Here is a 17306-nt window from a genome sequence, read left to right as displayed (position 1 = left end):
GAACTCAGAACTCACGGATATGCAGGGCTGGCTGTACAATCCCATTCTGTTATATAAATAATAGATACGTATATGCAAACATACATATATTATTTCTAACCCACATGCACAAAGAAAACAGATTGGCAAGAAATATACCAAGAGTCTCCGAATGGGGAGTTCTGGGTGTGTTTTTCTGGTTGATTATCATACATATTCACTATAAAATTATAGACAACAAGAAACGGTACTAGGGGTTGGCTCATGCTCTTCCATCCACCCTCCTCCTACAGCAGCTGTTCAAAAGCCTGAAATCCTGTTCCCCAGAGCCCCTTAGGGCTGGAGTTACAGTCAATTCAGTTCAGCCAATTGGACGTGCTTTGCAAGATCTGAAGGGTGAAAGGGAGGCAAAGGCTTCCTGGCCCCTCATGCTGATAAGAGGTTCTCTGGGGTGCCTGTTCTTCAGTGCCTGAGGGATTTCTAATCGTTTTGGTAGCAAGTTCCCAGTCCTGGCTACTGGCTTATGAGATGTTCAGAGGCAGTTCCAGAAATAGCTTCTAATCTTGGGAGGCCAAGGTCGGCGGATCACGAGGTCAGGAGTTCGACACCAGCCTGACTAACATGGTGAAACGCTGTCTCTAGTAAAAATACAAAAATTAGCTGGGCATGGTGACGCATGCCTGTAATCCCAGCTACTCAGGAGGCTGAGGCAGGAGAATCACTTGAACCCGGGAGGCAGAGGTTGCAGTCAGCCGAGATTCTGCACTTCAGCCTGGGCAACAGAGTGAGACTCCATCTCAAAAAAGCAAAACAAAACAAAAAAGTAGCAGCTTCTAATCCTGGATCACAGCTACACATGGTGCGTCCTGAACTCAACAGTTTCAGACTGGATTTGAAGGGAGCAGCTACCTTGCAGGTCACTTCTGTTATATCTTAGAGACCAACCTCAAATCTGCCTCTTCAGCCCCTCCAGTAACTGGGAAGCAAGCGCCCCCTTCCCTGTGTGAAATCCCTTCCAGATTAAAATGCCTAAAGTGGTCTCTAGTTTTCACACTGAATCCCAACTCATACAAGATAAAACTTACGGGGCCAGGTGCAGCAGCCCACTTCTGTAATCCCAGTACTTTGGGAGGCCGAGATAGCAGCCCGACTCGAGCCTAGGAGTTTGAGACCAGCCTGAGCAACATGGCAAAACCCTGTCTCTACTAAAAACACAAAAAAATTGGCTGGGTGTGGTGGCGCATGCCTGTAATCCCAGCTACTCGGGAGGCTGAGGCAGGAGGATCACTTGAACCCGGGAGGAGGAGATTGCAGTGAGCTGAGATCATGCCATTCCACTCCAGCCTGGGCAAGAAAGTGAGACTCTGTCTCACCAAAAAAAAAAAAGAACAAAGCTATCTAGATGGGCAAAGACCTCCTTAGTCTCATTCATAAAAATGTAAACTACAACTATACAGAGGTGTTTTTTTTTTTTAACCTAGAAAACTGGCAAAAATCTAGATTTTCATAAACTGTTGGCAAGGCTGTGGGGAAGAGTTTTCTCACACGTTGCTATTCTTGAGCGCGTGCCACGGTGTGACTCCTACAGGAACGATTTGGCAGCTGCTATCATGACTGAAAACACATCTCCCTTCCCATCAGCAATTCCACTTCCGGGAGTGCTTTGTATTTGTAAAGGTGCAAACTGAGCTATGTATGCACAGCAGCACTGTTGTTAACGGCCAAAGAGTAGAAACATCGCCAGCGCCCACCTTTCACAGGGCAGAGTTAAATACATTACAGCACATCCAGACGGCCATACAATGGAATCATGATACAGCTAAAATAATGATGGCAGCTGAATTCGAGTTTCGGACTCAAAGAATGTTAAAATAATAATAATAATAATGATGGCAGAATCTTTGTATTGATGTGGATCTCTGAGACATATATATATAACATATTACACACACACATATATATAACATATATAACACACACACATATATATGTATATATATATTTTTAAAGCAAGGTCTGAAACAATGCATATAATATGCCACCTTTTGTGTTTTAAGAAAAGTGTAGGCCAGATGCAACGGCTCACGCCTGTAATCCCAGCACTTTGGGAGGCTGGGGCAGAAGGACTGCTTGAGGCCAGGAGTTCAAGACCAGCCTGGGTAACATAGCGAGAACCTGTTCCTACGAAGCATAAATTAAAAAATCAGCCAAGCATGGTCGTGTGTGCCTATCTATAGTCCCAGCTACTTCGGAGGCTGTGGTAGGAGGATCGCTTGAGTCTGGGAGTTTGAGGCTGCAGTGAGCTATGATGGTGCCACTGCACTCCAGCCTGGGCAATACAGTGAGATCCTGTCTCTAAAACAAAAAAGGGAGGTTTTTTAATTAAAAAATAAGAGAAGTGAAAAATACGGGTCTGTGTTTTATTTGTATGTACATACAGGAACTCTAGAAGGATCCACAAATAATAAGAACAGTGGGGATGAGTGGGCAGCAGAGGGGAGTTCTCCACCGGACAGTGGATGTTTCTATTTTAATCATGTAAATGTAGTACTGACGCCTAAAACTCAACAGTTAAATTGGCTGAGTCCAGTGGCTCAGGCCTGTAATCCCAGCACCTTGGGAGGCTGAGGTGGGCGGATCACTTGAGATCAGGAGTTCGAGACCAGCCTGGCTAACATGGTGAAACCTCATCTCTACTAAACAAATACAAAAATCAGCCGGGCATAGTGGTGTGCACCTGTACTCCCAGCTACTCGGGAGGCTGAGGCAGGAGAATTGCTTGAACCCGGGAGGCGGAGATTGCAGTGAGCTGAGATCGCACCACTGTACTCCAGCAGGGGTGACAGAGCGAGCATCCATCTCGAAAAAAAAAAAAAATTAACAAAAACAGAGATAAAATGGCAGTGGTGCCCTGACCGCAGCTATGTGAGATTTACCTTTGCTCCTGGACAGTCTGAGACCAAAAGGGAGAAAAAGGGCAGCTCATGAGTTAGAGGGAGGGTCCGTTCTTAGACTTCGGTTTGTTCAAAAAGTAAACATTCAAGGAAACGAACTGTCCAGCAGCTGCAGAGCTGCTTCAGGGCCCGGGGTAGACGAGAATGCACTCCCAAGTGAGGCAGGCTGGGCTCTCTCCTGGCCCCGGACCTCCTCTGTGCGGTGACGCCAGCCATTTGCTGGACTTGCTTACATGCCCAAGGCTTCCTGAGAAGAGCAAAGACATGCAGGAAACTCACCGTTTTCTTCATCTTTTCCACGAAGCTGCTCTCTTTGACAGAGGAAGTCCTATAAGACAAAAGTGTCCAATGAGCCTGGGAGGCAGGTGTTGTGGGATGTGGGTGTCGTGGGACATGGGTGTCCTTAGATGCAGGTTTCATGGGATGCTGGGGTGGCACAGGGAGGGGACGTTCCAGCTGTGTCCTGTGCCACTCCCCAGGGGCTGAGCCAGCAGCTGGCCTCTAGTCCAGCACCTGGGTTTCCTGGCCTCCTGCGCCAGCTCACCCTTCCCATTTCCCCTACAGCAAAGCCTCCTGTGACACCAGTGCTTTGCAAAGTCAAGACCTCTCCAGCATCCAAATAAATACAGGCTTGTTTCCCTCAAAGAATAGCCAAGGTTTCCACTTCCCTCTTCCTCTCCACCCACAGCCCAGGTCCCCCTGGCCTCGCCTCACCTCCCCCTTCCACCTCTTCACCTCTTCCTTCTCCAGACCCTGAGTCACACACCTGCCACTGCGCTGCTCCGCTCTAAAACCTTCAACAGCTCCCATGACCCACAGGATCCAGGCACACGAGTCCCCTCAGAGTCTGTTCCCTGCATCACCTGCAGTTCACCTCCACAAACCATGCTTGATCCAGCATGGGGGGTGAATCACACCCCCTCCCTGCACGGTGGCCTCAGAATCCTGTGCATGCCATCGCCTCTACCCAGAGCCTTCCTGCCGCACGCCCCTCACCTGGCTGACGCCCACTCTGCCCTCCAGGTCCTGCGCAAGGGTCAGCTCCCCTGAGATTCAAAGACCCCCTTCGCTTCCCCTGCACTGGGACCACGTTTCATTTTTCCCTTCTCTGCGTTCCTGGGACGACAGTCCTGACCTGGGTCTGTCCCCTCCAGAGGGCAGCCTGGTGCCTGCCAGCCTCAGGATCAGGCTGGGGTGACACGATCCTTTGTCCACTCTCCACTTCCCAGTTCCGGCCTCCTGCCCCCACCCTCTCCATTTTTGGTCCTTCTGTTTCCTTCTAACTGCTGCCGCAGGCCTGCAGGCCCACAGGAACAAGCCCAATGCCACTTGCCCAGGACTTTCGAGCTGAATGAGGTTAAAAACCCTGGCCGAATACAGCAGGGTGGGAAACACCCTCCGGGTGGCAAATGTTAGGATATTTGAAATATGGCCATTCTGAATCAAGTGAGAAGCCTGAACATGAAAATACAGTTGCTCCCATTTAAAATGACATTTTTGGCCGAGCGTGGTGGCTCATGGGTGTAATCCCAGCACTTTGAGAAGTTGAGGCAGGTGGATCACTTGAGATCAGGAGTTCGAGACCAGCCTGGCCAACATGGCAAAAGCCCATCTCTACTCAAAATACAAAAATTAGCCAGGCATGGTGCTGTGCAACTGTAATCCTAGCAACTCGGGGGGCTGAGGCACGAGAATCACTTCAACCAGGAGGCGGAGGTTGCAGTGAGCTGAGATCGCACCACTGCACTCCAGCCTGGGCAAGAGACTGAGAATCTGCCTCAAAAAACTAAAAAACTAAAATAAAATGACACCATTAAAGGAAGGAAAGGCAAGCTGCAGCATGGGAGAAGGTATTTGTAATGTACTTACATGTGGACAAAAGACTGTGAGACTGTAAGAAAGCCCTACAAATCAACGGGAAAAAGACACATCCTTCATCAGAAAAACTGTCAGAAGACTTGAATATGCATTTTCTTAAAGAGAGTCTCCAAGAACCTGGCTCAGTGGCTCACACTTGCAATGCCAGCAGTTTCAGAAACCAAGGTGGAAGGATCACTTGAGGCCAGTTTGAGACCAGCCTGGGTAAAATAGCAATATTCTATCTCTAAAAAAATGTTTTTAAAAGCCAAGTGTGGTGGTCTGTGCCTGGCTGAGGTGGCAGGATGGCTTGAACCCAGGTGTTTGAAGCTGCAGTGAGCTATGATCTCACCACTGTGCAATCGTATGACTGTGTGGTGTGATCATGGCTCACTGCACCTTCAAACACCTCAGTTCCAGCCTGGAAGACAGAGCGAGACCCTGTCAATCCATCAATCAATCAGTCAATAGAAATAAACAGAAGTGGTGCACGTGTGGCCTGACCGACTGATTTGGAAGCCTTCAACAATAAGAACAATTAGAATAAGCTACACGCTGAGTAAGGAGACCCTGGCAGAGAAGATATTCTAAATATTCAACACCCCTCCCGCAGCGGCCCAGCCCCATTTCCTGCCTCTCCAGCCTCTGGTCTCTCTGGGCTGCACTGAGCTATTCACATTTCCATGGGGCTCCCTGGGCTCACAACACTCTTCTTGTGACCCCTCCCCACGAACTTCTACAGAACTTAACGTTCCTCTCCCGAGGCCATCCCTGCCCCTCACGCAGCAAGGCTACCTGTCGCCATGTTCGCTGTGGCACACACACCAATCAGCCAATGCCCTCTACTCTGGGTGTTCCCACAGCTTAACTGGAGGCCTGGGCTGAATAACCTTGGGGAGGCATCCGTGTGTCCCTGCCATAAGCGCAATGCCTGGCACATGGCACAGGACGCCGTGTCTCCTCCTAAAGTGGTCAGTCCCGAGCTCTCTGTCCAGCATGAGGCTGGAATGGGCGGACTAAGGCTGAAGGCACTTCTCACTCCCTAGCTACCTCTGAGGTCTGATCTGACATCAGCTGAAAAGCCAACCCCTATCTCTTCTCAAAGGACGGATGCTTTCAGGGAAGTTCCAACAAGGTGGATCTGAAGCTGTGCTGAAGAAAAGGACAAGAGGCAAACCCCGGTGTCCGTGAGTGCTGGGTGGCTCTCCCTGTACTTGCGGGAAACGCACGCCAGCCAGGTGGGAGCGTGGGAGGCACCGTGCCAGGCACCAAGGGCGTGAGACTAGAACGAGCCAATCTCTGACTTCACAGGGCCAATCCTCCAGCCAGGGGAAGACAGGCTCTGAGGAGGATCCCAGCAAGATGGGAAGAGCCACGTGGCAGAGCAGACCTGGCTTTAAATCCTGGCTCTGCCACCAGACAGGCATGGGACTGCCCAGGCCCTGCCCCTCTCTTGCCTACACTCCTATTATTTAAAGCGTGGCATCTGGTCTCTGCAGCCTCCCTGGTGCCTAACTGGGGAACTTAATTAATGCCCAATAGAAAAAAGAGCATTCCTTAGAAACCGGTCAGTCTGTGATTTCAAAGACATCCATGGCACAAGGTGGCATGTGCTAAGACCACACGGATGGATGGCACGGTTCACGCAACAGGGACAGATGGGACAGGATGGGTTCACGCCCCAGCTTCAAAGGGAGCAGACGCTTATGGCTGAAGAAACCAGGAAAGGCCTCTTGGAAGAGCTGGCTTCTCTTCTCAGGAACAGAAAATGCCCCCCAGAAAGACAGCGCCACGGGAAGTGGGCTGCCAGGGATGGCAACTTCTGAGCTCGGCTCCAGCCCCCGAAGCCCAGCACGTGGGTGGGGAGGAGGACTTGTGTGTGGATAAAGCAGAACGCCAGGCTAGCTGGCTCTGAGGGTAGAGAGGGGAGCCTCTGGGCTGGAGCATCAGAGTGGACAGGCTGTACCAGCTGCTCTGCCCCAAGGCAAGGGTTCTCCCAAGAAGTGTGAGCGGTCTAGCGGGGAAAGGGAACCCAAGGAGACAGGAAGACCTGTGCCTCTAGGTCACTGGCGCAACACAGAACAATTCCTTTAAGTTCCTGCTGGTTAAACCCATCCTGCCAGCAAGGCTGCCAGGAAACTCCCTTCCCACTCAAGGCCCTGCTGCTGGGCCCGGGAAGCAGGGTTCACAGGCTCAGCCCGAGGGGGCCCACACCGGACTGCTCTGAACGGGCTCTATTCCATCGAAGGGCTTCAGACGTGGATTTGCATGGGGAACCTGATTGATTATAGGCGGAGAAGAAGGTGCATGAGGCCTTCCTGGTCTCCAATCCAAATTCCTTCCTTTGAAAGCAGGAAATGCAGGGTGCAAGTCTGGGACCAGCGGGGCGACCAGTACCCAGGCCCAGCAGAGCCCCTTGCCACAGACAGGAGCAACAACCCTGGGAACGGCTGACTTTGCTGTTAACTCCAAGCAGCCGCATCTTCAGGCCTCCAGTGTGTCCCCACCAGGAGGAGGTCTCCCACACTCGAGTGACGGTGCGGGTGTCCCCTGGCCAAGGGGCATCAAGGGAGTCTGCCGCCAGGGACAGTGTCTGGAACTGACCTTCTCGGGGCGGGTTCCTCAGATGGAGATGAATACGTGCACCCCATGGCTCCTCACTCCCAGCTCCAGGACTTAAGGGAAAAGGAGGATGGCAGCTCTCTCCCGGACACCAGCAGGGGCCAGCGGATGGAAAGTTCAGGCCTGCACATCCCCCGTTCTGTGCTGGTGGGGCAGCTGCCTGGGCCCGTGGCCTCAAAGTGCTCCTGGACACCCCAAAGTCCTCTCAGAATCTCCCCCAGCTCCTGCCTGCCTCTGTCCCCACAAGCCCGAGAACTCTGCAACATCTGGAGCCCCAGCAGGCAGGACTCCGGATGCCAGACTGAAGCCTCCCATGAGCCCCTGCGCCGGGCACACACCCCTCCTCCTTCTGTATGGACCGAGGGAAGGAGAAAACCTTTCCAACCCCGACTTGGGTCTCCTTGGTAACTGTTTATATCAGAGCTCTTCTCCCCAGCCCTCCCCCTTTCCCATCTTCAAAAAAAAAAAAAAGGAAGTCATGTCTGTGAAACAAAGCTCTTAAGAGACTCTAGAAGGCAGCCTGCAGGTTGCTATGGCAGGGCTGCTCTCCATAAAGAAAGCCACGCTGATCCCGCTGCCAGGGCACTGCACAATCACATTAAATTAGATCTGGTCCCCGTCTTCCCCCACACAAAAGAACTTCGGACAAACAGAGCCTAAGACACTGGGTCTGTGTCAGCGGGAAGCGTCCTGTGTCTGTGAAGCACACACCTGCCCCCCCATCGGGGCAGTCAGGGAAATGCCCAGCAAGGTGAGCATCCATTCTCGAGGGAGATGATCCATCTTGGGGACCACCCTTCAGAGGTTCCTGAGTGCACACGGCCCATCTGAAAGCCCAAGACTCAGTGGGGTGCGGTGGCTCACACTGGTAATCCCAGCACTTTGGGAGGCCAAGGCGAGTGGATGCCTGAGCTCAGGAGTTTGAGGCCAGCCTGGGCAACATGGCGAAACAGCTCGTCTCTACCAAAAATACACAAATTAGCCGGGTGTAGTGGTGTGCGCCTGTGGGCCCAGCCACTTGGGAGGCTGAGGTAGGAGGATCACTTGAGCCTGGGAAGTGAAGGCTGCAGTGAGCCATGATTGTGCTACTGCACTCCAACCTGGGTGGCAGTGAGACCCCCATCTCAAAAAAAAAAAAGATAAAGCCAGAAACCTCAAGGCTCCAGCCGTACAGAGGTAGCAGCTGTCCCAGGCCTGGAGCCCAGAGACCATGTGACTCCAGAATGGCGCACGAAAGGTTCCAATTAGGCCTCTCCACGCCTAAATTGGGAGCAGGAGTTTCTCTGGGTTCAGGCTCAGAAGTCAGCTGCAGTCCACCGCCTGGGGAAGATGAGGGAGGGTGGTGAAAAGCACTGAGTCACTTGGACCAAGATGAACCAAGATGTGCGGTTCATTTTGCTCCAGTCCCAGACGACACTGAGCAGTGTTTCTGGAAACTGCAAATTCAGTTGGATTTTCTGCACAGCGGGCCTGGTTTCTCCTGAGACTGTCCCCTGCCCTTGGTGACACATGCGGAAGCTGCTCTGGACCAGCTCCCCTTCAGGGCCTAGCGTCTAGTGCCAAGTTCTCCAGGCTCCAGGGTCACAGGTGCCCACGGCGAGAGAAGGGGTGGCGGCTGAGGCACAGATGGCAGCAGAGCTGGGGGCAGCCTGCTCGTGGCAGGACGGACAGTGGGCTCCGCTAGGCGGGCCCAGGTTTCTTTACCTTCAGAGCCTTGTGGCATGAGGCTAATGGTTTGAAATGCTGGCCTTTGGTGAAAACAGAAAGAGGTTTTCCAGAGCTTAGATAGAAGCCAGCAGCTGTCTCTGTGGACGGGGACTCTGATGAATACGTGGGGAGGGCACCTGCCTGAGACAGCTGGCCACAGGCAGGGGGAGGTGACAGTAGATGTGAGGGGCCACAAGTCACAAACAAAACAGGGGAAGGGAATGACTACTTACCGAGTGCCTACTGTATGCCAGCTAGCATTCAAGGAGCTATTTTATTTCATTTAATCCTCACTACCCCGTGCAGTGAGCAAGGGTTTCTATTCACCTTGACAGGACGGTAAGGCTGGGGGTGGAGTGGTAATTCGACTCCAGGCTTGTGAAAGCTCCAGGCCACAGTGGCCCTGTGCCCAGGGTTCCTGTCTGCTCCCCCAGCCAGTTGCATCTACCCCCACCCTACCCTGTCTCCAGTGAGTCCCAGGCATGTTCAGGGAGCGCATCTCACGGCCCTTCCCAGGGATCCTGGGGCCCCGTCCTCAGGACTCTCTAGGGCCCTGGTGGGCTGCCGCTCCCTCATCCCCACCCTCTTATGTCCTCCACGTGTTCACATCGGGACTCCATGAGCAAATCTGTGAAGACCCAAAAGCCTGCTGTGCCAACACACGCGAAAGCCTTGGGGCGCTCTTCTGACCACCTCAGCAGTGAGCCTGAGCCAGTGGGTGGCCAGGACTAAGGCTACCGGAGACAGAGAAGAGAAACTCAGGGTTATTCAGCCCCTCAGTGACAGAGAGAAAAGGCCACAGCCTCAGACAGTAAGATGATGTGGCACAAAGTGGCCCTGCTATTTTGTGAGCAATCAAAGGGGACGGAAAGGAGGGCTGGGCTGCAGCGGCCATGACAAGAGCCAGGGGTCCTAGGGAGAGCGTGGTGCAGGAAGCCCCAGGCTGGAATCCCAGCTCTCACACCTAACGTCGGCTTTGGCCAGGTCATTCACTCGCTTCTCAGATCAGCACTGCCATTTGTAAACTGGGGATAAAAACCTCACCTCTGGTGGGTGATGAGGGTCTCAGAATTATGTTTTCAAAAGCCGTGGCTTGGAGCCCTTTCTCTGATCTGTTGGTACCTTCTGCATTTGCTCTCCGCTCTCCAGCTGTGACGTGGGGCCCTGGTCAGTTTCTGCGGGGCTGAGGCCAGCAGCCTCCTAGCCCATCTTCCTGCTTCCGAGTCAGCTCCCTCCACTCCAGCTCCAAATGGTGCTTCATGGGACCACCGCTCTCAAGACCCTGCCTCCTACAAAGGCTTCCCCAGCTCCCTGTTGGCGTGATACACAGGTATCACTTTTTTACACTGATTTTTTTAGTTTTTCTAGAGATAGGGTTTGTCCTGTTGCCCAGGCTGGAGTGCAGTGGTGTGACCATAGCTCACTGCAGCCTGAAACTCCTGGGCTCAAGCAATCCTCCCACCTCAGCCTCCCAAAGTGCTGAGATGACAGGTCCACACCACCACAGCCAGTTGATTTTAAAATTTATTTTCAAGTTTTTGTAGAGACGAGGTCTTGCTACGTTGCCCAGGCTGGCCTCAAGTGACCCTCTCGCCTCAGCCTCCCAAGTAGCTGGGATTACAGGTGTAAGCCACCATGCCTGGCTCAAAACATCACTGTCGAGAAACATTAAGTTCGCCCTGCCCCGTGGCTCCTTTGTGGAGGATACCTTTTAGTTTGTAATTAGTGGTAGGCAGGTAACAGCTGCCTACTTGGTATATTTTTGAGTTATAAGCAAATACAGAACACCTGTTTGTTAATAAGAATCACCTGTTAAGAGAAAATAAATCTGTGGATGAGAATCTGCTCGGGGCCTTCAGCCTGGAATGCTGTGAGCCCCTGAGGCTCTCAGCTCGGTGGGCAGCTGGTCCCTCCGGATGGATCCACCCTGTCGTCCTATCTGGGTGTCTGCCTCTCATTACCTTCAGCACCGTGTGGGTGGGTCTCCCGACTGAGATGGTACTTGGTACATCATATTGTATACTTTAAACTTACATAATTTTAAATGTACGTATATGATTTTTATTTGTCAATTATGTCATTTTAAAGCTGAGAAAAGTAAAATTTACAAAGAAAGAAAAATGCTTAGGCTGGGCACGGTGGCTCATGTCTGTAATCCCAACACTTTGGGAAGCCCAGGCAGGTGGATCACTTGAGGTCAGGAGTTTGAGACCAGCCTGGCCAACGTGGTGAAACCCTGCCTCTACTCAAAATACAAAAATTAGCCAGGCTTGGTGGCATGCACCTATAGTCCCAGCTACTTGGGAGGCTGAGGCAGGAGAATCACTTGGACCTAGGAGGCAGAGGTTGCAGTGAGCGGAGATTGCACCACTGCACTCCAGCCTGGGCAAGAGCGAGATTCCGTCAAAAAAAATAAGAAAAGAAAAGAAAGAGAGAAAGGAGAGAGAAAGAAAGAAAAAAGAAAGGAAAGAAAGAAAGATAGATAGATGCTCTGATAAATGTATATAATTTTTGTCATTTATACCTCAATAAAGCTGGGAAAAACCCCATACCCCTTGGAAGGTCCCAAGGCCCTCTAAGATGCTCTCCTGTGTCAGCTCCCTCCATGATCCAACTTCCTTGGTGACCACAACTCTTTAAGACCCCTGATCCCTCCATGACCTGTGCCTCCCTTGGTGACCTGTGCCTGGGCTCTACCAGGATGTGCCTTCCTCAGAGGAGCCCCGAGTGTCCTCGCCTCCCGGCCTCTGCACAGGCAGCTCTTCCCCAGCCTCCTACTCAGTCTCCTAGGCTTCTGTGGGGGCATCTCATCCCTGACACACCCGCAATGCGGTGGGGGGGTGCCCTTTCTCTGCATTCCCACCGCCCCCAGGCCAGTAGAGCATGTGTCCCACTGTGCCATCAACAGCTCCCCCTTCTGCACCCCGACAGTGCCCAGTGAAGTCAGGAGGTCAGACAACATGTGCTCTGCATGGCAGTTCCCGACAGCCCATGTCTGGAGTTTCAAGCACTTGTTAGAGTGACAGAAACCACCCCCATCTCATCAGGGACCAGGAAAGGAGGTAACGTCCTCTTGGAAGTCAGGTGGCAGCAGAAAACCCAGACCTGTGCTTGCAGGAGTGGCAGAAACATCCTGGCCCATGTCCTGGCCATTCTGACAGTAGCGGGAAGCACTGGGCCCTGTGTACCATCTACACTTGTAGCCATAGGCTTCCCTAATGCTTTCTTCCTTGAAAGTCTCATTTGTGTTTCTCTTTTCATGTTTGGTGGAGCCAAGGACCTCACTACAGAGAAAGTGACCCAGAACTGGATGTGGCGAGACCTCCGGATCCACTTCCCATCTGTCAGCACTCAGGGGATAAAAACAGACATGTTGAGCCAGGCGCAGTGGCTCACGCCTGTAATCCCAGTACTCTGGGAGGCCAAGGTGGGTGGATCATCTGAGGTCAGGAGTTCAAGACCAGCCTGGCCAACATGGTGAAACCCTGTCTCTACTAAAAATACAAAAATTAGCCGGTGTGGTGGCGCATGCCTGTAATTCCAGCTACTCAACAGGCTGAGGCAAGAGAATTGCTTGAACCTGGGAGGTGGAGGTTGCAGTGAGCCAAGATTGTGCCACTGCTCTCCAGCTTAAGCGATGGGAGAAAAAACAAAACAGAAAACAGACACATGTGATGCTGGCAGCCCTGATCCCTGGCTCTCCCGGGCTTTCTGTCAAGAGCAGGCCCCAAAATGAAGCTCACTCAGGAAAATGAGATCTTTTGTGGCTTTTCAAAAGCAGTCCCCAGGGGGATGTAATCAGGAAACTCCAGACTGTGGGAAACTCTATGATACAAATGACATTTTGAGGAAGAAATGGGATGGAAGGGAAGCCTAAGAATGGAAAGGGACTTGACGTGTAGGTTAAACGGCAGGGACAGGAGTAAGACTGGCAGTTGCCAGAGGCTGACTGCCCGGCGGAAGAGAACGATTGCAAAGAGATAGAAGAACATTTCGGAGAGACAAAATGTTCTAGATCTTGATTGTGACGTTGATTACAGAATTGCATACGTCTGTCAAGACTCATGAAATTATGCACTTAAAAAGGAAAGTTTTGGCCCAGCGCCATGGCTCATGCCTGTGATCCTAGCACTTTGGGAGGCTGAGGCAGGAGGACCACTTGAACTCCGATGTTCGAGATCACCCTGGGTAACATAGTGAGACCTTGTCTCTACTAAAATTAAAAAGAAAAATTAGCCGAGTGTGATGGCACATGCCTATAGACCCAGCTACTCGGGGGATGAAATGAAAAGATCCCCTTGAGCCTGGGAGGTAGAGACTGTAGTGAGCCCTGATTACACCACTGCACTCCAGCCTGGGTGACAGAGCACCCTGTCTCAAAAAAGGGTGGGGGGGGCATTTTACTGTATGTAAATTATATCTTAATATAGCTGACCTCTCCCAAAAGAACATTTGTTAATCAACTGCAGTGTATGGATCTTGTTTAGATCCTGAATTTTAAAAACTGTTAAACAAAATAAAACACTGATCAATCAGGGAACTATGAATAAATGTTGCCTGGCTACCTAATGATGCGGAAGAATTACTGTTGACTTTCAAGGTGTGAGGATGGCATTATATTATGTTCAGAAAGGAGAATTCTTGAATTTTACTTTTTTATTTTTTGAGACAGGGTCTCACTCTTCCCCCAGGCTGGAGTGCAGTGGCGCAATCTCAGCGCACTGCAGCCTTGGCTTTCCAGGCTCAGGTGATCCTCCCACCTCAGCCTCCCAAGTAGCTCCGACTACAAGAGTACGCTGCCATGCCTGGCTAATGTTTGTATTTTTTTTGTAGAGACAGGGTTTCGTTATGTTGCCAGGCTGATCTTGAACTCCTGGGCTCAAAGTGATCCCCTGGCCTCGGCCTCCTAAAGTGTAGGGATTACAGGTGTGAGCCACCACACCCGGCAGAAAGGGCCATTTATTATCATTACTACTGCGATTATTATTAAAAAGAACCTGCTGCTCATAACCACGCCTCTCTAACAAGTCTTTAATTGCTATTACAAAAGTCCAAAAGTCCTCCTCTGGAGGGATAAAACAATGTTTATGGAATGGAAGGCTCAATATTGTAGGATGTCAACTCTTCCCATATTAATTTACAGACGCAATCCAATTCCATCAAAAAAATCCCACCAGGTTTTTTTTAAAAAATGTGTTTGGCTTGGTGCAGTAGCTCACACCTGTAATCCCAGCACTTTGGGAGGCCAAGGCAGGTGGGTCACCTGAGGTCAGGAGTTTGAGACCAACCTGGCCAACATGGCAAAACCCCGTCTCTACTAAAAATACAAAAATTAGCTGGGCATAGTGGTGGGCACTTGTAATCCCAGCTACTTGGGAGGCTGAGGCAGGAGAATCGCTTGAGCACTAGAGGTGGAGGTTGTGGTGAACCGATATCGTGCCACTGCACTCCAGCCTGGGTGACAGGGCGAGACCGTCTCTAAAACAAAATAAATAAATACCAATTCTAGAAGCTGCTAGAAATCATGGTGAGAATTCCTGATATAGTCCTGGGCCACATACCTTCCCCACACTAAGCCCTATGACTCCCCACAGCTCTGTGCTGTGGCAGAAATCACCTTTCTCATTAAAATACAGGTAGCCGGAGACATTGATGTGGGATTTAGAGGAGGAGGTCTAGCCTTGAGGCCCGGCTGTTATCAGCTAGGTGACCTTTCTGAGCCTTAGTTTTGTCATATTTTTTATAGAGACAGGGTCTTGCTATGTTGCCTAGGCACGTCTAGAACTCCTTGGCTTAAGCAATTGCCTTGACCTCCCAAAGAGCCGGGATCACAAGCGTGAACCACTACACCCAACCTCCTACTTTGTAAAATAATATCTACAGGCTGAACGCCCCTAATCTAAAAATCTGAAATCTCAAAAACTTTTTGAGCACCAACATGATCCTCAAAGGGAAGAATCATTGGAGCATTTCAGATTTTCAGATTAGAAATGCTCAGCCTGTGAGTAGAATACAAACATCCGAAGTCCAAAATCCAAAACACTTCTGTCCCCAAGCACTTCAGACAAAGAATACTCTCCTCAAAGGTAAATTAACACCATCGTTTTTTTTTGTTTATTGTAGAGATGGGGTCTCCCTATGTTGCTCAGGCTGGTCTTGAACTCCTGGCTCAAGTGATCTTTGTGCCTCAGCCTCCCAAAGCACTGGGATTACAGGCGTGAGCCACCATGCCAGGCCTATTAACATTATCTTGGAAGACTGAAAGCAGCATAGCAAAGTAGAGAAAATATGGCTTGTGGAGTTTACAGACTTCATTCATAAGCCAACCCTGCTGCTACTTAGAAGTTAGGTGAGCTTGAGCAAACTCCTCAATCCCTGGTGCCTCGGTTTCTTCGTCTACAAAATGGGCTGCTAATGTTTTCATGGAAGGGCTCTTGTAAGACTGGAGATGGTATTAATAAAAATAATGACACACGGCCAGGAGTGGTGGCTCACACCTGTAATCCCAGCACTTTGGGAGGCTGAGGCAGGTGGATCGCTTGAGCCCAGGAGTTTCAGGCCAGCCTGGGCAACATGGTGAGACTCCTATTTGTACCAAAAATACAAAAATTAGCCAAGCGTGGTGGTGCATGCCTGTAGTCCCAGCTACTTGGGAGGCCAAAGTGGGAGGATCTCTTGAGCCTGGGAGGCAGAGATTGCAGTGAGCCGAGATCATGCCAGCGTATTCCAGCCTGAATGACAGAATGAGACCCTGCCTCAAAAAAATAAAAATAAATAATAATAAATAATAATAACCCATAACATCTGAGAGCCTACTACGCACCAGTAACTGGGCAAAGAGCTCTATGATGGATTAACTCAGTTTTCACAGCATTACGAGGTCAGTACTATTACTACCTCCAGTCTATAGCTGGGGACAAAGACTTGGAAAGACTGTCACCTGGCCAATGTCACATGGCTAATGTGGCAAAGTCAGGACTTGACCTTAGCCACCCAACTTCAGGGTCCAGAATTTAGCCCTGGTACTAGAAATATTTCTCTTGTACAGTGTCCAGGCAAAACCCCTGGCCACAGCAGGTATCCAGCGTGATTTAAGGAGTGAAGAGAAAAGACTCTGGAAAGGGCAGTTCTCCATACACATAAGGTTAGAAGATCATGATTAGGTGGAGAGAACAGAGTTTCAGCATCCTGGCACAGAGAAACAGAATCAACAAAATACAAGTGCTTTGGGACCCCACAGCTCCAACAGTCTACACGTTTTATTTCAAGTTCATCTTGTGAGGCCAGAGAAGTGACGGTGAGAATGCATGAGCTAAGAGAAAAACCCTGCCTCCTTTGGTGGCAGCTCCCCATGATCCCAGGACCCACCCACATCCTCACTCAGGGTGGGAGCAGTTTTACAGATAAGGGCCAGTTCAGAAGCTGGGTCCTGGACCCTGGTCTCTTTATCTTGAGTACTAGGCTTTTTTATCAAAAGTACTATCCCACACCAGCAATGCCAGCCCCAGACGGGATGGGCTGGATTCCAGCTGATCTGCCCTTCCTATCTCTGCTCCAAAGTCCTTTCAGCCTCTACCTTTAAGAACCTGCCCATGGCCAGGCGCGGTGGCTCAAGCCTGTAATCCCAGCACTTTGGGAGGCCAAGGCGGGTGGATCACGAGGTCAAGAGATCGAGACCATCCTGGTCAACATGGTGAAACCCCGTCTCCACTAAAAATACAAAAAATTAGCTGGGCACGGTGGCGCACGCCTGTAATCCCAGCTACTCAGGAGGCTTGAGGCAGGAGAATTGCCTGAACCCAGGAGGCGGAGGCTGCGGTGAGCCGAGATCGCGCCATTGTGCTCCAGCCTGGGTAAGAAGAGCGAAACTCTGTCTCAAAAAAAAAAAAAAAAAAAGAATCTGCCCAACACCCCTCCTGCAGGACATGGTCTGATGTCTGATCCTCGCACCAGAGGGAATTCCTTGTCTCGGAGAGCTGGAGGAGCCTGTCTCTCCAGCCTGGCCCTGCAACCTCCCAGCCACCTGGCCCTGGGCATATCCCATAACCTCTCTGAGAGGAGAAATGAGGCAACTGACGCTGCCTAATGCATGGCACTGTTGCAAGGAGGTCCTGATTAGACAACGTAGGTTAAAGCAGTTCACAAACGATTTCTAAAAAGAACACTGTGGCCGGGCGTGGTGGCTCA

The 17306-nt window shown here is 50.9% G+C and overlaps 1 protein-coding gene across 4 annotated transcripts in view; it reads right to left on the bottom strand.

Annotated features, from left to right (window-relative positions):
- Positions 1–17306, bottom strand: part of LOC105714893 (NADPH--cytochrome P450 reductase) — a 73870-nt gene that overhangs the window by 8865 nt on the left and 47699 nt on the right. For all 4 annotated transcript variants that reach the window (XM_021672190.2, XM_021672191.2, XM_021672198.2 and 1 more), the window contains exon 3: positions 3213–3261. In XM_021672190.2, the coding sequence (XP_021527865.1) occupies positions 3213–3261 (49 nt within the window). The remainder of the gene's footprint in view (positions 1–3212; positions 3262–17306) is intronic.

This window comes from Aotus nancymaae, unplaced genomic scaffold, assembly GCF_030222135.1.
Source record: "Aotus nancymaae isolate 86718 unplaced genomic scaffold, 86718_ANA_hifiasm-v0.15.2.pri h1tg000012l, whole genome shotgun sequence".
Taxonomy (NCBI): domain Eukaryota; kingdom Metazoa; phylum Chordata; class Mammalia; order Primates; family Aotidae; genus Aotus; species Aotus nancymaae.
The sequence above is the reverse complement of the archived record's forward strand: the minus strand, read 5'-3'. Positions and strand labels throughout refer to the sequence as shown.